Source organism: Thamnophis elegans, chromosome 3 (assembly GCF_009769535.1).
Source record: "Thamnophis elegans isolate rThaEle1 chromosome 3, rThaEle1.pri, whole genome shotgun sequence".
In the NCBI taxonomy this organism is placed as follows: Eukaryota; Metazoa; Chordata; class Lepidosauria; order Squamata; family Colubridae; genus Thamnophis; species Thamnophis elegans.
In genome coordinates, this window is record NC_045543.1 from 60436113 (window position 1) to 60459535 (window position 23423).

Sequence of the window (23423 nt, forward strand, 5' to 3'; positions counted from 1 at the left end):
GAATAAGGAAACACAATGGCTGTGTTTAGGCCAGTGTGCCCAACCAGTATCCTCCTTTCACAATATGCTAAACTCATGGTGGAGCCAGTGATGCCACCACATTTTAACCTCATTTAGTCTGTTCTGTAGAGTAAGATAGAATACAGGTAGTCCGCAACTTACAATCATTCGTTTAATGATTGAGCTTACAACAGCAGTTAAAAAGTGACATGACCATTTTTCACACTTATGACCACTGCACCATCTCCATGGTCACGTGATCAGAATTCTGGCACTTAGCAACCAGCAGGTATTTATGACACTTGTACTATCCCAAGGTCATGTGGCCACCATTTGTAATCTTCCCAGCTGGCTTCCAACAAGTAAAATTAATAGGGGAAGCCAGATTTGCTTAACGGCTGCATGACTCACTTAGCAATTTCATGATTCACTTAACAACTGCAGTGACTCGCTTAACAACTGTGGCAAAAAAGGTCATAAATAGGCACAAAACCCACTTAACAATTGGAATGGAAATTTTGGGATCAATTATGGCCATATGTCAAGGATTACCTGTGTGTGAGTGACTGATTTTCTCTGAACCTTTGATATTTGATTTATGGGGCCTCAGATTTTAATCACCACAGAAAACTATTTATGCTTACACCCTAAAAGGAATAATTGTATTTGCTTCTATCACATCTTTTCTTACTTGATTTTTATTTTTAAACAAAATAGTCTGGAAGGCTTTCTTTAATCAGGCCTCCTGTTTCAGTTTTTCTTCTTGTACTATTTTCAAATAAACGGAAAAACAGTCTTCAGAGACAAGACTTGGGGCACCAGGCTTCATATATAAATAAGAGAAGAGAAGAAGGGAAGGTTTCAGTAGCCACACTATTGTTGGATAAAGAGACTTTGGTCCCGTCTGGCAAGTTTCCTGGAATGCCCTTATGCTAAAGATTACATTTCAAAGAACGCAAACTTTTGAGCTAATGATTCCCGACATTCACATGTGAACACCATTCCCTGTTTATCTGAGGAAGATCATCTAACTCAGAGCTTTCAAACTTGGTTACATTAAGATGTGAGGACTCAAGAGAAATTGCTGTCCACCAGAACTCTCTCCTCAGTGGCAAATCCTCTGCTGTGCTGTCTCTGCTTGTGAACCATTCACAAAGACATTTAACTTCACCTGGAAGCCAAACAACATATAATGCATCATTGGTATATGACACTGGAGAAATAATCTAGAATGCAAAATGGCATTCAAATGCACTGTATGTTGTCATTGTGAATAACATGAAGAAGCATTTTATTATGCTTGGTGGACATGTAAAAAAGCTTAAAAAAATATCAGTCTGGTATGTTTCCTTGACTGAAAATGGCTTGTGTATAAGATACACAAAGGAAAAGAATTTTGCCCAGGATTGATTAAATTTTGTAAATATATTGATAGGACATTTTATTTTTCAAGCATTACGTTTAATTATCAGTCATAGTTTGTTCAGGTCCAGTCTCCCTTCCCCATTGTTTAAACTGTGGATCTTCTACATATAGGTGTCACATGGATAGATTTTAGGGAAGAATTAGGGATAATAATGGTTTTAACTGGAGATAGCAATTTAAGTTGACAAGGAGAAGCAGCTCATTGCACTGGACTTTCATTATACATTACTGGTAGTTCTCGACTTATGACCATTTGTTTAGTGACCGTTTGAAATTTTAATGGCACTGAGAAAAGAAACTTATGACTGTTTTTCACACTTTTATGACCACTGCAGCATCCCTGTAGTCAGGTGATCAAAATTCGGATGCTTGGCAACTGGCACGTACTTAGGATGGCTGCAATTTCCTGGGGTCATGTGATCACTTTTTGTGACTTTCTGACAGGCAAAGTCATTAGGGAAATCCAGATTCACTGAACAATCATATTATTAATTTAATAACTGCAGTGACTCACTTAACAATTGTGGCAAGAAAGGTCACAAAATGGGACAAAAATTCACTTAATAATTGTCTGGCTTAGCAATGGAAATTTTGGAACAATTACTTGAGGACTATCTGTATCTCGTTTTTGTACCTTTAGGACTAACATGGCTACTTTCCTAAAGGTTCCCAGCAGGGGTGAAATGCTCTGAATTCTGCTATGCTTCGCGCCCGCATGAACGTGAAAAAAGGAGGATTAAGAAGCCTTTTCTGAGTCTGCAAAGGTAAGTAGAACAGCGGGGCGGGGGGGGGGGAAACAGTTGTACGGCGCAATTTAGATTTGCTAGGATTTTCTGCTTTCTAGCAAATATAAATTGTGTGGCATAGCTGATTGTCGGAACTACTGGTTCGCTGAAACCGGTACCATTTTTTTACTACCAGTTTGGGTGAACCAGTAGCATTTTTTATAGCAGTTAGACTTATATACCGCTTCATAGGGCTTTTAGCTCTCTCTAAGTGGTTTACAGAGTCAGCATATTGCCCCCAACAATCCGGGTCCTCATTTTACCCACCTTGGAAGGATGGAAGGCTGAGTCAACCTTGAGCTAGTGAGATTTGAACCGCCGAACTGCAGCTTAGCAGTCAGCTGACGTGGCTGCAGTACTGCACCCTAACCACTGCGCCACCTCGGCTCTTTTTTGCTACCGGTTCAGGTGAACCGCCCCAAACCCCTGTCACTAAATGTAATGAATCCTTGCTCTTCACTGAAAGAGTTTGGTTTTTTTTTTTTTTTTTTGCATGTTGCTTAAGGTACATTTCTTACCTTTTATTAAAGTCAACCTGGATGGAATGATCAATGACTAAATCAGCAGGACACACAGGGTTGATTTTCTCAGGGTTACCTTCTAGGGCCTTCACAGCATCACGCATAGCAGCAAAATCAACCACTGCAGGGACACCCCTGCAACAGGAAATTAAAAAAAACAACACACACACACAAGGCAAATTTGTCAAAATCGATAGCCCAGGGGCTGTGAAAACGTGTAAGTAAGATTTTGAAATCGAAACACACACATGCAATACTTTTGTAAGGTCCAAGGTTGGAGCTGCTCTGTGGAGAATGGTAGAAGTTAAAGATTCAACACACCTGAATGGGCTATAAGAGCAAACACTCTGGTTCAATAGAAAATTTTTCCAAGCAAACAAGCTCCAGATTCACGTTTTTCTTTCCTTGTTCCTTCTCCTGTCCTTTTACAACTTCATTTTTTATTTTTATTTATTTATTTTATTTGTCAATAAGTACAAGGAAACAAGTATGATAAATACATGAAAAAATGGCATAAATAAATGGATAAGATAAGCAAAACATAGCCATAAACATATAAAACAAGTACATATAAATGGAACTAGGACAAAGATGGTAGGCACGCTGGTTCTTCCGTGCAGATATATTGATACTACGGTACAACTCGTCCCCCTAGAGACCTCTTCTTTGTTTGTTTGTTTATTGGATTTATATGCCGCCCTTCTCCCAAAGGACTCTTAAGAAATGCATAAGGTCCATGGTAGACAGCTTAAGGTAAAAGGTATGGGGGTTAGAGGAATTAACAACGGGATTGGGTAAGGTGTTCCACACATTTACTATTCTATTGCTTGTGCTGTAGCATTAACTATAATTACCTGTGGTTATCTGAACTGGCTAGCACTAGGTCCTGCTAATAGGCAAATGCCAGAGATTGCTGACTCATTCGGTTGTGGAAAGTATGGTTTGTAGATAGTGATGACTGCAAATCAAACAGTAAAAGAGGAGAAAAAGAATATTTCTAATTCTCCAAATTCTGCAATCAGGTACATGAATCGCCCATGAAACTGTTCTCCAGAGCTGGCTGGATAATTCTTAGAGTTGAAGTCCACAAGTCATAAAGTTGCCACGTTTGAAGACCTCTGGCCTAAATCTATGCAATCCCACATTTAGAGTTATTTTTCAGAGTATAAGACACACAGGAGTATAAGACACACCAAGATTTGAAAGAGGCAATTTTTTTTAAAAAAGGGTTTGCACTCTGCAAACCTCCCCAAAATGGCCCATTTTTCACGCAAGTGGCCCCTTTTTTTTTCTCCCAAAAAAAGAGCATTAATAGCCTTTAGGTGGCTTGTAGATTGCTCCTGGGTGGGGTGGGGGCAAAAACAAGCAAAAAACAGCCCATTTTTCACAAAAATAGGCCCGTTTTTTGTCACTAAAAGGGCATAGATAGCCTTTAGGAGGTTTGTAGAATGCTCCTGGGGGCTGGGTGGTGTTTTTCGCTCATTTCTGCCCTCCCCAGCCCCCAGGAACTCTCTGAAAGCTTCCTAGAGTCTATGCATGGCCATTTTGTTGAAGGGGGCGAGGTTTCAGGAGGCAAAAAAATGTTGTATTCAGTGTATAAGATGCACCCAGATTTTCAGCCTCTTTTTTGAGGGAAAAAGGTGTGTCTTATACTCCGAAAAATATGGTATATGCAGGCAGTCCTTGATTTACAACCACAATGGAGCCCCAAATTTCTGTTGCTAAGTGAGACCAATGTTAAGTGAATTTGGCCTCATTTTACAACCTTTATTGCCACAGTTGTTAAGTGAATCATGGCAGCTCTTAAGTTAGCAACACGGTTGTTAAATGAATCTGGCTTCTCCATTGACTTTGCTTGTCAGAAGGTTGCAAAAGATGATCACACAACCTGGGACGCTGCAACTGTCATAATTACAGTATTTTTGGAGTATAAGACGCACCTTTTTCCCTCAAAAAAGAGGCTGAAAATCTGGGTGTCTTATACATTGAATACAACATTTTTGCCTCCCAAAACCCCACCCTCTTCACTAAAATGGCCATGCATAGCTTTTAGGAGGCTTTTAGAGTGGTCCTGGGGGCTGGAGAGGGCAGAAATGACCAAAAACCAGCCATTGTTTTGCTCAGTTTTTCTGGCCCCCCAGCCCCCAGGAGCACTCTACAAACCTCCTAAAAGACTATTTATGCTCTCTTTTTGAAAAAAATGGCCCATTTTCGCAAAAAACAAGCCATTTTGGGGAGATTTGCGGAGTGCAAAAACTTTTTTAAAAAATTTGGCTCTTCAAAACCTTGGTGGGTCTTATACTCTGGTGCGTCTTATACTCTGAAAAATACGGGTACATGCCAGTTGCCAAGCATCCAAATTTTGATCATGTGACCTGGGAATGCTGTGACAGTTGTAAATGTGCAAAACATTTTTTTCTGGTGCTGTTGTAACTTGGAACTAAATGAACAGTTTTAAGTTGACTACCTATAATTATTTTGGACATTGAATATTAAGCAAACTTTTTGCAATCAAATGTTTGAGACTCAAATCACAAATAGATCCAGGGAATGGGAGAAGAAGAAGAAAAAGAAGAAGAAGAAGGAGGAGGAGGAAAGATTAATGTGAAAAAAACTTTTAGTTTTAATGCAATTTGTCACAACAGTAAACAAGCTAGAACTCTTATAGTATTATCCAAAAATCCTTTGTATCTCATTGCCGCTCAAATCCAATAAATGAATAAATGAGCCTGGCACTAAATTTATATTTTATATAACTTATAGTACACTGAAGAAGAATTAGGAGAGATTATTCTAATTCTACGCCCCCAAAGTGTCTGCACAAATACCAATTCCTCCAATGGAAAATAAGAAAATTATTCAAAACTATAATTAAATCTACAACTAATAATGCAATGGTTTATCCAAAAATGTAGTTGCAAAGAATTTGTTCAGACACTCCTATTACTTAGGGTAATAACACAACAATGTCTGAACAAATCCTTTGCAAGTACATTTCTCCAGCATCAGCAACTCAAATTCATCTGGAATTCTTTCAAATAAATGGTATTAGTTGTTTCCTTAAGACCACACAACAGGTTTAGCAAAGGTTAGAACAGAATTTAATGATTCCATTCCCACTGCCTTATATTTGTTTTAGAAACTCAGTATTTTTAGCTAGGGCAGATTCTCACAGGTAATTGGGGGAAATGAAAGTTATTTTGAAAAAGAATAAGCCTGCTATGGAATGAATGTTCATGTATATGTGGCAACCTACAAATTTTGTATACATAAGAATTAAAATGTATACAGTACACAGTCAGAAACTAGAGTCCAAACTCTAAATGTAGTTGTAGTACTTAGCTTGTAATGAAAAAGTATATCTTAACTGTAGTTTAAGAAAATGGAGATATTCTACTCTTGCAGTGATGCTCCTATCAAAGTGTTATATCATTCATTCACATACACAAAGCTCAGACTTCGTTTGCAAGGATTTTGATTCACAACAATGGCTATAGTTATTGCTTTGAGAAAAATGGCCATTGTGTACATTGTATATGATGGCATTTCACAGATTGCTATATAAGGCTCAAGGCAGGTATTGAGTAACCACAATGTTAGAAAGGATTGCTGTGTTACCCTGTTCCAAATACATATTCTGCATTCAGAAAAACAGCATGTGTCTTGTCAAGAAAAAAATGCTACTTCAAGCCTTTCTTCCTGACACAATAGAGCTCTACATGTGAACAGAGGTACCAAGTCAGGCGAGTAACACCAATGTCAAAATAGAAGATTCCTGGGCCTTATCAAACTATTTAATATGCTCAAGCTTCACATACTATTTTCCCATTCAGAACTGAAGAGGATGGGCTTAAGGGACTGAAAGGAGAAACCCAATTTGTGATTCTGTCTTTAAATCTCAATAGTTTCCCATTGTAATTATATTTCATGTTCCCTCTCCATTTTTCCATATCTTGGATTAGATTACCCTTAATTGGTTATAAATAGCAATCCTTGCTGTTCAGTGTTCATTACAATTCCCTTAGTCTACTATATAGAATAACAAATGTACATCTCACTTTATTCATCATCTTAAAAGTTCTATATATATCCATGTTTCATATATTTTAACCCTTAATTGTCTTTCTATTGTCATATTCAATCCATTAGCAACTCAGTTTAATTATCATGTAAAAAAAGTAAATCACAAACCTCTGCTTTACAATCTCCCCATATCAGTTTCATATTTATCCATTTCCATGTCTTTTGACCTTTATTTAATTATCTTTCCATTATCATATTCAATCAGTTAGCAGCTCCAGTTTATTGTCATATTTGGGAATAAACCCCTTATCTTAACTTTATATTTTCCCAAATAACAATTCTAGTTCTCTGACTTTTTCCTAGTGAGTCTTTTGTCCCACTTCTCCCCTCCCTTTTTAAAATCTTCTGTAGGTTTTTTTTACCATAAGACATTCCATATGTTTTCAATTCTTTTATGTATTAAACAATTTAGCAATTTATTTTGCTACTGATTCTGCATTGCTTTTCTATATGTTTACAGATAAGTTGGGTGGCAATTATTAAGTTTTGTAGGATTTTATTTCAGTACTATCAGTTTTTAATGACTATATGGTATATAGGATATTTGATAGGTCTTTTAAACTTTTTTTAAAAGTTAAAAACCTTTTAAACTTTTTAAATAACAAATTCAAATTTAGCTTGCAAAAATATTAAAAAAGAGGGAGCTAGATAAACATCACTGAGATGTTAAAAAATGGCAGTGGATGTTAATAATTGGCAGAGATGTGCAATCACTGACATTGCCTTGAATGTAAAGATGCTTTTGTAAAGATTGCTCAATTTCAAACTTTAACTTTGGTCACCAAGCCAAAGACTACAGTAATCAGAACTCTGTCCTTTGCTTGTCACTGATCTCCAGGCTGTGACTCTACATGAGGTCACAGGTTGTTTTCCCCCTTCTACGAGGAAATACAGTATGACCAGATGATTCCCAAGTTTGCTTTTCAGATTTAAGGTGGTACTAATGGGAGTAAGTCATATCACCATGATACAAGGTAGGTTAATTTTAAAATTATATCCCACATATTGAAGACCATTGGTTCAAGAGGAAGAAAGTTATTTTCTGTAACTGGGTTTTTTTTTTGGGGGGGGGGAAATCATTCCTAAAAACAAGAGACACAATGTTAGCAGTGAATAGCCACTATTGAGAAAAAAAAACTTAGTCAATTTGCACTGAATCAATTTGTATCATGTAGGCAAACATAATACAAATAGCAACAGCATTTAGACTTATATACCACTTCACAGTGCTTTATAGCCCTCTCTACGTAGTTTACAGAGTCAGCCTATTGCCCCCAACAATTTGGGTTCTTATTTTGCCGACCTCGGAAGGATGGGAGGCTAAGTCAACCTTGAACCTGGTGAGACTCGAACTGCCAAACTGCAGGCAACTGGCAGAAGTAGCCTGCAGTACTGCATTCTAACCACTGTACCACCATGGTTCAATAAACCTCGTAATTCCTAACTAACATAATCATTCTGAAAAATTCTGGGAGTTGAATTTTATATATTTTAGAGGGTTCTCAAGTTATTTATTTTGTACAATGACAATAAATACAATACTACAAATAAATTAGTTGCATGCGGATTCTTAGTAGACAATTGCAACCTACTAAAATATCAAAAGGCAGTGTTTTTGGTGAATTTTGCTTGAGATATTCATGAACATGAATGAAATGTTTTCCTAGAAACAAACTAATGCTGTCTGTTTATAAGTTTCCAACCTAGTACAATTTGAAGTACAAGCAGTCCTCAATTTAAAACCATTCACTTAGTGACTGTTGAAAGTTACAATGCCACTGAAAAAAGTAAAAAAAGTAATCTATGACAATTTTTCACATGACCGTTTCAGCATTCCCGTGGTCACATGATCAAAATCTGGATACTTGGCAACAGACATGTATTTATGATTCTTGCAGTGCATCACCTTTTGTGACCTTCTGACAAACAAACTTAATGAAGAAGTCAGATTCACTTAACAACCCTGTTACTAACTTAACAACTGCATTGATTCATTTAACAACTGTCTTACTTAGCAACAGAAATGTTGGGCCCAATTGTGGTCATAAGCCGAGAACTACATATATTTAACCCAAAATATTACAAAGGTCAAATTTTTGCTGCATGTTCTCCACCAAAGATAAGCTAACTGAGAAAAACTTACTAAATTGGAACAACTAAAAAATGACACACACACACACACACACACACACACACACACACACACACACACACACACACACAAAACTCACGTAAAGTCTTGCAGAATAACCCGAGCAGGCTTAAATGGCACTTCAATATTTTTGTGCTGCATCACTTTCCAGTTGAGGATATTTTCAACGTCATTCTTCTTCACAAGAAACTCATCACAGTTGCGAACTGCAGCCTCCAGCAAGATTCTGATAGAAAATGGTAAATGTGCTGGGAAAGAAAGGAAAAGGGAGAGGAGGAAAGAATGCAATTGAGAAGCAGACTCAGAAAAAGAAGCTGAGATTTTCAAACATTTGCCTCACATCAAATAGGGAGCATCTCTCTGAGTTAAAACCAAAGGCACAATACAGAACACTCTTCTCTTTTGGGCACACTCCAGATGTTAATTCCCACAATCACCAGCTAGCCACACATTGATGAAAATTCTGGCAGTTGAAATCCACATCTCTCAGGAATATACAGATGGAGAAGATTGAGACAGAAATGAAACCAGTCTTCTAAAATCTCTGGATCTATAGATCTACAATCTTTTAGATCACGGGTGTCAAACTTGCAAGATTACGTTGCTGTCACGTGACATTTGATGACGTTTTCCCATTCATGGAGCTGGGGTGGGCGTGACGCATCATCTTGACCATGGGCCTCCAGTTTGACAGCCGTTTTAGATCAACAACTAATAATTCTGGAATTTGGAGACCCACCCACTGAGAGACTATCAGGTGGAGATATAAAGAATATTTTTTAGATTATTAAAGAATAATTTTCTTTAATATAAAGAAAAAGATGTGACTTTCTGTAATAAACGGGGAAAAAGTGACATCTATACATATGGAGATTGGTAGCAAATATATCTGTGAAGCCGCAAGGGGTTGGCTTGCCTGATGAAAGCCATTTGGATGGTTAGGAGAAATATTTCTCCATACTTCTTTTCACCCCAAACAGAAAAAAATGTTTCACATCTTTAATTCAATATGTTTTCTTCTGAAGGGCAGTAATGCTTAAAAACCAACCTTTCCATACTTCAACTTTCTGGCTGGAGATGGAAAGTCCTAAAATTGGACACTTTTTTGCTTGTGTTTTCCAATGAGCTATGGGTCTCTAAAGGACAAAGCCAAAGTGATCATTGAGACCCATCAACAAATGATAACACCATGAAAGCAGGTGAATTCAGGCATGGGACAAGCCCTTTTGACCATAGCCGACATACCATATCTGGCGTCTTTCAGATGATTCAGATTGAAGAACTTCTTTGCTGACTGGCCCAAGTCCAGAGGCTCTGTGAGATGCGCAAAGGGGTTGCTCATTGTTGTAAAGTCTTGCTACTATTGAGAAATATAAAACAGATTTATATCACTGGATTTTATTTTAAAGAGTTTTTATTTATTTGCATTCCACCATTATTATTATTTTTTTTTACAAAGAACCCCATGTGGTGAACATATCCCACATATCTTCCTCCTCCTATATTTTTCCAACAACAATCCTGTGAGTTGGGTTGACCTGAGCGAGTGACTGGAACAATAGCTTTCATTGTTAAAGCAGGACTTGGACTCATGATCTCTGGCTTTCTAGCCTGGTGCCTTAACCACTAGTAGACCAAACTGGTTCTTAAGATGATCAATATATCTAGGATATGCTTGGGGCAAGTATTTTTCCCCCTGGTTAGATTATTTACTTAGCATATGGCAAATACATGGACTTATAGTGGTTCAAATGTTAATGATAGTCAGTGATATATTTTACTACAAGAGAGATTAGAAATATGATATTACAAGAGTCCTATAAAATTAAGCTTCAAATTGGGGGTCAGGAATTGACTGTTTTGAAAGAGATACCACCTCAAATGCTAAGATCCAGGAAAGACTATGCTTTTTTAGTTGAAGAGCTTAGAAATCGCCAGATACAGTTTAGATGGGACGCACCATTTGGCCTAGCACTCACATTTGAGAGGCAAAGATACCGTCTTAACTCAGTATGGAACGCTCGAGATTTTTACCATAATATTTTGAAGGCTGGACATCCTGCACCATCTGGACCTAGAGAAAGAGCACAAGAAGGACAAGATAGACAGCAAACTACACAATTACCAGATAATATGGATCATCTCTCTTAGAAGCACAAGGAGCTATAGAACAAAGACCAAACCGTATGATTACCAGATGAATGGAGCAACAATCCAAAATGCAACAACTCCAACAATCACCTGCCATCGGTCAAGAAGCTACAGTAACCAGTCTAGAAGCAGTGGGAGGAGCCAGGCCAAAGGTTAAACAGGTTATCCAGGAGGCTCTAAAAAAGCTTCAGGAAACCAAAGATGACAACTAAGCTTCTAACATGGAACGTCAACGGATTGAACTCTCCACAGAAGAGAAAGAAAATATTCCACTATCTTAAACAGTTCAAGAATGATATAATTTGCTTGCAAGAAACTCATATTAGATCAACTGATCAAAAATATTTGATTAATACAAGACTTGGTCAACATTTTATAGCTTCTGCTACGGAAAAGAAAAACGGTATAGTTATATACTTAAGAAAAGACATGAAAGCTGAACTAATCGAAGCAAATCCCCATGGAAGATACATCGCGTTAGATCTGGTATTAGAAGGGAAAAAGACATTGATACTGGGAATATATGCTCCTAATCAACAACAAGATGGATTTTATAGAAAACTTCATGCTAAATTAGTACAGTGGGATTATAGGTCTTGCATACTACTGGGCGATTGGAACGGTGTTATGGATACTAAGAAAGATAAGAAGGTTTCCCGTCCAAATACTCAAATGCGAGCAAAACTACCTAAATCCTTTTTCGATATGATGGATGACTTTGAATTGAGAGATATTTGGCGAGAAAGAAATGCAGAAGAATATGACTTTACCTTCTTCTCTGGTAGACATCAATCTTTTTCTAGGATCGATTTTATATTAATTACTAATGATTTGCTTTCCAGTGTGAAGAAGACAAAGATCTCGGCTAGAGTTTTTTCAGATCATAACCCAGTTTGGATGGAGTTGGGAGGGGTGGCACAAGCAAGAAGGTCTTGGAGATTGAATGAAAATTTATTCAGATATGAAAAGTATATTAATGATTGTAAAAAATTGTTAACAGAATACTTTGTTTTTAATATGAATAAGGGTACACCTATGGAAATTGTATGGGATGCAAGTAAAGCGTATATGAGAGGAGTTTTGATAAATATAAATAGATCACATAGACATAAACAAGGGGTAAAACGAACAGAATTGGAAGATGAAATCAGGAAGAAAGAGCTGGAGTTAACTTTAAACCCAGGAGACACAAAGATTAAAGAAGCAATTATTATATTAAAGGCCCAATTTAACATGTTGATCTCAGATCAGGTAGCTACTAGTTTGTCATATGCAAAACACAATACCTTTTGCAATGCAAATAAATCTGGAAGATGGTTAGCATATCAGATTAGGAAAAAACAAAACTCTCGAAACATAACTAAACTGCTCTATAGAGGGAAGGAAGTGTTCCAACAGGATGAGATTCAAAAGGCCTTCCGGGAATTTTTTACAGAGCTGTATAAGGGTGATAAAATTAACGGCCTAGATATAGAGAGATACCTAGACAAAGAGAAAATACCCATTGTTAAAGAAGAGCACAGGAAAAAATTGAATCAACCAATAACTTCGGGGGAAATTCTACAGGTAATTAAGCAGTTAAAGGCAGGGAAGGCACCAGGCACAGATGGCTTGATAGCGGCTTACTATAAAAATCTACAGTTAGAAATGGTAGAACCTCTTAAGGAACTATTTAATAAGATTCAAACGGAAGGTAAGGTGCCCCCATCCTGGAAGACAGCTTTTATATCCCTGATACCCAAAGAAGACCAAGATATTACTCAACCAAAAAACTATAGACCTATCTCATTACTTAATGTAGATTATAAAATCTTTACCAAAATACTAGCAAATAGGTTAATGTTGGTTATTCAACAATTGATACACAGTGATCAAACAGGCTTTATTCAAGGGAGACAAATGAAAAGTAACTTAAGATTAATTATTAATGCACTAGAATACTTGGGAAAGAACAATCAAATTCCTGCTGTGTTCATATTTTTGGATGCTGAGAAAGCCTTTGATTGAGTTAACTGGCAATTCCTGTTGAAAACATTGCAAAAAATGCAAATAGGAGAAAGTTTTTACAATCAATTAAAGCAATATATCAACAGCAAACGGCTCAAATTATAGTCAATGGAAGTTTAACAGACTCTTTTCAAATTGGAAAAGGTACAAGACAGGGTTGTCCCTTGTCTCCACTATTGTTTATTATAACTTTGGAAGTATTGCTGAACAAAATACGGGGCTTGGATGGTCTAAAGGGAATTAAGATTAGGCAGCAAGAATACAGAGTGCGTGCTTTTGCGGATGACTTGGTTATAATATTGGATCAACCGCAGGAATCTAGTATGATCTTAATGAATACGATTAGACAATATGGTCAAGTGTCTGGCTTTAAAATAAATTTAGGGAAAACAAAAATACTAGCTATAAATATGAATACTAAACAAAAGGAAGAACTGGGAGGAATGATAGGATGTGAAATAGTTAAAAAGGTCAAATATCTGGGAGTTAATATTTAACCTCAAATGGGAAATTATATAAGTATAATTATGAACCACTTTGGCATAGTATACAGACAGAGATGAAAAAATGGAACAAGTTGCAATTATCTTTGTTGGGAAGAATAGCAGCAGTGAAAATGAATATCTTACTCAAATTTTTATTTCTTTTCCAAATGTTACCTATACTTAAAAAAGATGTGACTTTGCTAGAATGGCAGAAGGGTATTAATAAATTTGTATGGGCAGGAAAGAAGCCGAGAGTAAAGTTAAAAATAATGCAAGATGTGCATGAGAGGGGAGGTTTGAAATTACCCAACCTAAAATTATATTATGATGCAGTAGTATTATCTGTAATCAGTGATTGGATTGATTTAACTAATGATAGGATACTTAATATCGAGGGACATGATTTGGTATATGGCTGGCATGCTTACCTGTTATACAACAAAAAAGTGGACATAAATTTTAAAAGTCATATTTTAAGGAATGCTTTATTACCCATGTGGGCAATTCCTAGACACGCAATAGAAAATATGAACATAGCACAAAAACAGGATAGAATTACTTACAGACAGCTTCTTACCCTAGAAAGGGGGGTATTACAACTAAAACCCTTAGATGTATTAAAAGAGGAAAAGGTAATTCAAACATGGTTCCAGTATGGACAGTTACAGGCCAGGTGGAAAAGAGATCAAAAAATTGGTTTCATGCAAGTTGAGGATAATCTATTTAAACAAATAAAGAGATCAAAGTTTAATGCATATAAAGAGGATATATAATGTATTAGTACAGATGGATTCCGAAACAGAATTAGTTAAAGATTGTATGATAAAGTGGGCTCAAAATATTGAAGAACCAATAATGTTGGACACATGGGAAAGAATTTGGGTAAGAAATGTGAAATTTACACAAACCCAAAATCTGAGAGAAATTTTTTACAAGATATTCTATAGATGGCATTTAGATCCTAAAAAGTTGGCTTCTATGTATTCGAATTTACAACCTAAATGTTGGAGATGTGGTTCTCTCGATGCTACTTATTTCCATATATGGTGGACTTGTCAAAAGGTTAAGGCATTTTGGATAAAAATATGGTGGATTATACAAAATATTCTTAAAAAAAGGATAAAGTTTACTCTTCATATTTTTGTTAGGTATAATTACTGACTGTACAGCGGTAGAGATTAACTTGATTTTGCACTTAATAACAGCAGCAAGACTGTTGGTGGCGCAATACTGGAAGAAGGAAGACTTGCCTACAATCCAAGAATGGACATTGAAAGTCACAAATTTAGCCGAGATGGCTAAAATATCTGCATATCTTAAAGACCACTCAAATGAGAGATATAAACGAGACTGGAAAAAATGGATTGATTATATACAAAATAAATACGGGACTAAGGAATTCCAGATAGCCTATGCTTAAGATCAGGAATGATTTAAATTGTTTAAAGTTAGTTTAGCAAGGAGGAGCTAAGTTCAATGTAAAGATGTTATTAATTTCTTATTCCTTTTTTCCCCCCAATATATCTTAGACTGTGTTTGTTAAAAATCTATACCGTGTACGGGTTCTGGGAAGCCAGGGGGGGTAGGTTGTGGGGGGTCGGGTGGGGGGGAGGGATATATATCAGGTTAGATGAGATGTGTTAGATTTCAATGTAATTTGACACCACATGTATACTGTTTCTTTTTTTTTCTTTCTTTATTTTATATTCTTACTACTATTACTATTATTACTTTTTCTTTAAAAATAGGATAGGCTAAGCATATTGACATGTAGCGGAAATACACCAAGGAGAGGAGGAGTGGGAAAGAAGAAAGATGGGCAGAGAGGGATGGGAGAGAGGGTGGGAGGGGAAGATGAGAAGGATGGGGGGGGAGTGGATTGTGGAGAGAGGAGTGGTAGAGGGGGAGGGGAAGTAGAGTAGAGGGGGATGATGGAGGGAAGATAGAAAGTTGGAGGGTGGTAGAAGAAAGAGGTGTATGGAGAGCAGAAGAGCTATAATGGGTTTCTATTTTGGGGGGCATTGTTGACAAGAGGAACTGATGTAATTATTATTTAATACTATATGATATGGGCTATGTATAGTATACATGTGAGTGTGTGTTATGAAAAGAAAATAAAATATTTCAAGATAAAAAAAAATGTTAATGTCCAGTCGACCCAGCCATTCAAGGACAGGGTGGTCTATGTTGAAAAAAATCAGATATTGGGCTGGTGTAAACTCTTGATGAACATTCAGACACAATGTGATGGATATTTTGTCAAGGTGCACCACAGTCACACTGAGGGGTATAGACAAGACCCCACTTAAACAATGAGTCCTGGCAAATACCCTGTTGGGTACAGATCCTGTTCAGAGTTGACCAATGCTGGCGAGGAAGGTCAAAACCTGGTTAGAGATCCATATTATTCTTTTCTTTTCTTTCTTTACAACTGAAGATCTCAGTATTGAGGAAAAAGATTTCCTGCTTTTTTTTCTCATGAGGCTTTGTTTTTTTAAGAAACCTATTTTAAAAGTCCAACAAAATCACATTAAATTAATCCTAAAAACCACAAAATTATACGTTGCACATTAAGAGGTGGTTTTGGGGGATTTAGAAAAAAAAAGAAAGCCACTTTCAGCCAGTAGGTTCCCAATCCATGCCATACATCAGGGGTCTCCGAATTTTTAATAACTTTAAGACTTGTGGACTTCCAGGTTTCTCCAGTTATCTGACTGAGGAATTCTGGGAGTTGAAAACAGACAAGGCTTAAAGTTGACAAGTTTGGAGACCCCTGCTGTAAGTGATCAAATATAGGCAGTTCATTTAATGACCGTTCAAAGTTACAGCGACACTGAAAAAAGTGACTTATGATCGTCTTTCACACTTACAATCATTGCAAAAACCCCATGATCACATGATCAAAATTAAGATGCTTGGCAACTGGTTCATATTTATGACGGTTGCCATGCCTTGGGGTCATGTGATCAGCTTTTGGGACCTTCTGACAAGCAAAGTCAATGGGGAAGCCAGATTCCCTTAACAACCATGTTACTAACTTAACAATTGCAATGATTCACTTAACTGTGGCAGGAAAGGCTGCAAAATGGGGAAAAACTCACTTAACAAATGTTTCACTTAGCAATGTAAATGTTGGGCTCTATTGTGGTCACAATTCGAGGACTACCTGTACAAACACATCTGTCTAAGCAATTCATATTTTGGGAACCAATGCAATATTTACAGCTTTAACAAAATATCTCTTTGGGGTATTATTGCTACAATAAAGTCAAAATATATTGACAAGTTTCCCTGTTACATTTAAAACAGAGTAATTAAGCTGCAATCCCACAGAAAAAATAAAGCTAATTTCTAAACAGATATGTCCATTACACTGTTAATAATTTAGAAATTAAGATCTGCACTTTATTCCCATGGAAAAACTGAAATTAATGTGGTGTCATATACACTATATTGCCAAAAGTATTTGCTCACCGAACCACATAATCAGACTCAGTTGTGAGCGAATATGTTTGGCAGTATAGTGTAAATTATTTGTTATTGTATTAGCATTTAGCATTATTTAAAGTTTCATATTTTTCAGGATATTTATGTTTATTTTCTTTAACAATAAGAAAAGATTACATTATCTTACTAATTTGTATCATAGGTACTACTAAAGTAACTATTACTGCTATATTTTTCTACAACACTTTCAAATATCTAAAGCACTTCGTATACTGTAGCTAGCTAGATTTCTTGTAGGATACAATCCATAATTTAGACTCTTAGCCTTATGCCAGTTCTTCCATTTATATGATAGTAAAACGAAGCACCCATGCTTCATTTCTTTTAATAAATTACTGTTCTTTTATAAAATAATTACAGCAGGCTTAGAGGAAATCATTTGAAAAGACAATAATCATCACCAGATTTGACAGCACATTTTATATTTATACTGCATTAGTTATATAAGAACACTCTAATTATATAAAGTTTAAATACAACAGATATGTCAGCATACATATCAGTATTTAAAACAGCCTAAGAAAGGGAGGACAATCACTATTCAGAAGTATATTAATGCTTGAATATTATTTTTAAACAAGAAACCAAGATATACTTTTTATCCAGCTGAAAAAAATAATACTGAGATAACAGAATTGAAAACTAATTTAAAAAGGATGGCTTTTAAAAACAAACTGTAGAATAATTACCTTTTTAAAACCAACTCCCCGTTTTTCTAAAAGCAATTAAGTTTTGCACGTTAAAACAAATGCAATTACTTCTCTGCTTCGAGGCTTTTGCACAAAAGGAGGCAGTTATATTCCATACAGAGTAAACACCGGGGCACCAAAGATAAGGATATCTGGAGTGAAGTTCATGGCTTGCAATACTATAGACACCATTTGTTGCCTTGCCTTTTACAGTACACTAACTGCAATCTGACCTTACAGAAATCAATTGAAAAACTGTCGTTGGCCTCAAAAGGGATCTGAACTTTAAACGTGCTACAAAGATATAAGATCCAGACTGTTCTGCAGTTTTCAGCTGTGGAAGGATGATACCAATAGATAGAATGATGCTTTTGATCATTCATCCTTCTCATTATACTGACCACATTCTAAACAAACAGGCCATTTTCATTAGAGAAAGCCTGCTATCCAAACTGTAGTAAATGGGCACCATTCAGCATCAAGGCTTTCTCAACCCTGAAGATGGCCTGACTGAGGCCATTTTGAGGCTTCAGGGCTGACACACTGAAGGAGAGGGATAGGGAGGGGGGGAATGGAGATAGTTGGGATGTTGTAGTGAAAACAATATACTTTCTCTTGGGAACCAAGGACACTCCTGCAGGTGCTTGGAAGGAGGGGACTGTAGTCACCTAGCAATTGGACAGTATCCTGATTGGACCATGTGACTGATTGTTTTGAGAAAGTGACAGACTTTTACTTTTAATTAGGTGAAAACCATGGGAAGAATCAGAGTCGATTTTCACCAGCCTGTGCCAATATGACATATTCAATAAACCTATTCTTTGTGGAAATTGCCTGCTCAGAGTTTTGTTTGCTATGGGTATGTTATTTGGAAACCTGACAGGCTTATATGAAAAATTATGTATACAAGTAATTCTCAACTTACGACCACAATTGAGCCCAAGATTTATGTAGCAAAAGGAGATATTTGTTAAGTGAGTTTTGCTCCATTTTACAACCTTTCTTGCTCCATTTGTTAACTGAATCATCACAGTTATTAAGTTAGTAACATGGTTGTTAAGTGAATCTGCCTTCCCCATTGTCTTTGCTCATCAAAAGGTCACAAAAAGGGATCACACGACTCCAGGACACTGCAACCGTATTAAATACAAGTCAGTTGCCAAGCATCCCAATTTTGATCACGTGACCACAGGGATGCTGCAATGATCCGAAATGTGAAAAATGGTCATAAGTTATTTTTTTCAGAGCCATTGTAACTTTTGAATGGTTACTAAATGAACTGTTGTAAGTCGAGGACTACCTGTACAGTAGTCTTCAACCCTAACAACAGTAATTGGGACTGGAATTTCTGTTGCTAAGCAATGGAGTCATATAGGACAACTTGATGTGACTAAATTGCTTAGGGATACCATAGCAACCTCAGCGCTTCCCACTGCTGCTGTTAACTGAATCCCATTGGTCATTAGGGGAGTACCCACCCTGATCCAAGCCATGTCTATCTTGGTCCCTCTCAGCCCTCAGCCTCTTTAAGGTAAGGAAATGCCCCCTTTTGGACTCCCTTGCTCATTTCTGTCCTTTTAGCTGCATGTCTACCTGTTGCTGCCAGCTGTTTCCCCCTCCCAGCCCTGTCTACTGCCACCATGCCCACCACACCATGCACCACTATGTATCTGCCAGAGCTTTCTGTTGTGGCCCACCAGCAGCCAGCAGAGCTGGCAGCAGTTTCAGACAGTGAGGAGGTTGGGGAGGAACATGGGCCAGTCCTGGAGTCTGGGAAAGGCTCTGATGAGGGCTCTGTGTTGGAGGCAGAGAGGGGGCCAGAGCCGTATGCCAGTTATCAGTTGCAGACAAACAGCTGGAGCCTGTTCCCAGTGTGTGCAGAGGTGGACGATGAATGGTCCCTCCCAGAGGAAATAAAAGAGGAGTGAAAGGGGAGTGGAGTTTGCAGGAGACAATTAGTTCGCTTAATTGGTTCATGACTCTCCAAGACTCCTTTCAAGTTCTGCAGATATCGGCCTGGCAGCTCTCTAAGCCAGATAAGGTCTGTGACTGTACATCCTCCCTTGAAAGACTTTGCTGGATGTGAATGAGCAGAATTCACAGTCAATTAATAAAAGGGGTTTTTGTTGGGACAAGGAGTTTGCTTCATGCTCTTGGGAAGCCTAGGTCAGAACACTTTCTTTTGCACCACTTTCATTTGAACCGGTATAGCTGGGATTTTTTGCGTGTGCTGGCCATTTATGAATCAGCCTGGGCTTTTAGTTCAGACAACATCCAGGGCATTCTTCTGTGAAAGAAGACCCATAAAGATAGGCCCTGGTTACACCAGCACAAAAGATGGAAGTGCCAAAGAAGGGTCCAGCTGGTTCAGTAATGGCAGGCGGTCTGGAAGATGTGATAGTAGTGAGCATGGCCATGCAGTGGGACAGCTGACAGCCATGGCTAGGAGGGCAACCAAAAGGCAGGCACAAGTGTGACTGGGTCCAAATTTTGTCCACATGACTGTAGAGACACACAACAGCTGGAACTTCAAGGACCGATTTTAAGTCCTTTTGTTCAGCACTATCTTAACTGATCATTGAATGAATGGATGTTAAGCAAAAACTACCTGTAGATGCTACAAGGACCTGCAGAGCCTGTTGAGGAAAAGTAAGGATGTTTTTCTAGCTGTCTGGACAAATTACAGACGTTTTTGCTCAAGAGGGAAAAAAATAAGTAATCTTGAGGGCCTGCCTTTCCCCCACTTTGAATTGGGAATCTTTCATCTGGGCATTTAGAATCTGAAATACTAAAAGTTCTGGCGATTTTAGCATAGAATTCTGATTTGTCTAGAATACTATTTTTTATTCGAATAAGGACATTTAACCTGGGCCCTCAGATTTAAACCAGTTCTGGTTTTTCACCTGTCAACAGTACTCATCTGTCCATAAAAGTGCTGCAGAGAGTTTTTGGTTGGAAGTTATCTCAGATCCATATGTAGGATCATTATTTTCATTTACAAATTTTCCAGGAACTTCTAAAAATGGCTGCCTTTGCCTTTTGTCTATGGCACAGTGAACATGTCCTCCTGGTTGATCAGTTTTTGGCCCATGTGGGTGGTGATGATGAAATCAACCTTGCTTCACATAGGTGGTTTTGATTTTGCAAATTTACCATTCTAGAAATGCCAAAACTACAAGATCTGAAGTAATTCACAGACTATATATAATCTACCAATTAAGCCTGTGTTACCAATTAAGCCTACTGAGCTTAAATCACAAGTAGAGACACTTCTCTTAATTGGCCTGAATTACTTGGGGCAGGGTGCTTCAAAACTATGGGACCTTAACATTTAAAACCAAAGAGTTATGCCTTGATCTGTTCATTCTATGTCTGCTTACTTCTAATTATTACCCCCTTCCTATTCCTCATTTTGTAATTATTGTTCCCTGCTGGTTTTATTTTCAAGATAGTTAAGATTTTCTGACATTAGGAGTGAACAAATAAAGCATAGGAATCTTCTGCTCATTGGAGAGAAATACGTCCTTAGTCAATCGTAAATTTTGACCCACAGCAGGAGACAGAATGAAAGGAGAACAAGTTAAAAAAAAAAGCTTGCCATAAGATGGATCAAATCCTGCATTCTTGGCCATTAAGCACTTTCTTATTCCTTCTCATATGGAGGAAAATTCCTTGACTTGTATGGCCGAAAGAGCTTCATCAACATGCCAGAAAGTACAGGGATTCTCAAGGGAAACAAGATTTGTACAGAAGCAAATGAAATCTTAAAGCAAACATCACAAATAAAAGGCAACCAGCAAAGGCAGGCTAATCCAATGAAGACTGAACCTACTCAATTATTTGAGTACCTGGATGTTTAGGTAATAGTTCAGGCAGGGCCAGGGAAAAGTAGTAAAAAATGAAGGTATGATGGAGACAGCGTTGGAAAACAGAATCACTCCATACAGCCATATTATATTGCATGCACTGTGATTTGCAACTATCCAAATCAATGGAAATCAGTATCAACTAAATTCAACTGATATCTGCAACTGTATCTTCTATTCTGTGCTGAATACTGTACTTTTCCCAAGCTTCAATTTCTAGGCAAAAGAAAGCAAACAGTTTAGAAACTGGTAAAAATGCTCTTGAGTTATGCTGGATTCATAAAGTTTTCTTAACTATGGAAAGGGTTTGCCATTTACTTTATCAGGAATAGGTTGTTATTTTCCCCTCCAACATTCCAGTTTAACCAACAGCATAAGACGCTGAGCTTGTCAATCGGAAAGGTCAGCAGTTCAAATTCCTAGTGCTGCGTAACGGAGTGAGCTCCCATTACTTGTCCCAGCTTCTGTCAACCTAGCAGTTCAAAAGCATGTAAAAAATGCAAGTAGAAAAATTGAAACCACCTTGGGTGAGAAAGTTAACAGCGTTCCGTGTGCCTTCGGCGTTTAGTCATGCCAGCCACATGACCATGGAGACGTCTTCAGACAGTGCTGGCTCTTTGGCTTTGAAACAGATGAGCATTGCCCCCTAGAGTCGGGAACGACTAGCACACATGTGCAAGGGGAACCTTTACCTTTAATATAACAGGACCACAACTGCTATCTTCTATGAGCTGAAAATTAAAAATCCTATGCACACCTATTCTTCTGTTTTGAACAAATGAAGAATCATAGGAAGCTAAGAAGGGACCTTAAAAGCACAAGCCTGTGCATGCCCGCTTAGAATTAAATTCAACCAACTTCAAAGTGGCTTCATCCAAGGGAAGGCAAAAGAAATGTTTATTTCCATGTATTTCAGAAACTGCACACAACTTCTGATTAGCTGAATGAAAGTGCCGCAATCTCAGTAGATTGGTTGGTACCATCAATCTTCTCTATTACAAGTCTTATGCCACCCTCCCCAGACTGGGGACTATCCAGACACGGGGATTCCCAGAATTCCCCTGTTGATAAGGCTGTTACTGAGAATTATGGGAGTTAGTATTTCTGAATACAGAGGACCCAAAGCTGAGAAAGTTTGTATAAAGAGATCCTGGGGAAAATATACATACATGTTTCATCCCAAGGGGATCCTAAGTGATCTGTTGAAAATGGAAAAAACAGAAATTGAATTCCCAACTTAATGCAGAGAATTCCTCAAACAAGGGACAGATTCTGCAAGCATGCGCTCCTCTAAGCCACTGATTAAAGCAGCCAAGTGAGTATTTTTACAAGCTGGCAATGTGTGTGTGTGTGTGTGGGGAGGGGCGGGGATATGATTAAAATCCATTAATTGGAAATCCATTTGCATTGATCCAGATCAAAAGACACTCCACCCACTGAATATGTGTGCATTGATCTTAGATACACCCTGTCCTGAATAGCTGTGCTTGGCTTTCACATGCAGAAGAAAGCCAGAACCAGAATGTCTTTTAAGTGCTAATCACCTGATCTTAAATTTTGGCACAATGCAAATTATGCAATAAGTACACCAACTGATGTTGAAAATAGAAGCAGCTCCGTGTGCCCGGGACAAGATAATGTAGGCTGGGGTGTATGACAAGGTGCAGAGGGACTTTACCTATGCCTCCCATTCTGTTGTAGCTTTGGACCCTTCCCTTCCCACTTATTTCACTCATAGGACTGTTACGTATT

At 37.7% G+C, this 23423-nt stretch overlaps 1 protein-coding gene across 5 annotated transcripts in view; it reads right to left on the bottom strand.

Moving 5' to 3' along the window:
- ACO1 (aconitase 1) overlaps positions 1-23423 on the bottom strand; it is a 75354-nt gene that overhangs the window by 43121 nt on the left and 8810 nt on the right. The window contains exons 1-4 of one of the 5 annotated variants that reach the window (XM_032213179.1): positions 17806-17910; positions 10212-10326; positions 9046-9214; positions 2729-2866 (exon numbers count right to left, since the gene is read on the bottom strand). In XM_032213179.1, coding sequence (XP_032069070.1) covers positions 2729-2866; positions 9046-9214; positions 10212-10308 — 404 coding nt within the window. In that variant the 5' untranslated portion in view covers positions 10309-10326; positions 17806-17910. Of the gene's footprint in view, positions 1-2728; positions 2867-9045; positions 9215-10211; positions 10327-17805; positions 17911-23423 lie in introns of those variants that run through there. The other 4 variants (XM_032213181.1, XM_032213178.1, XM_032213180.1 and 1 more) reach the window with 4 other exon arrangements.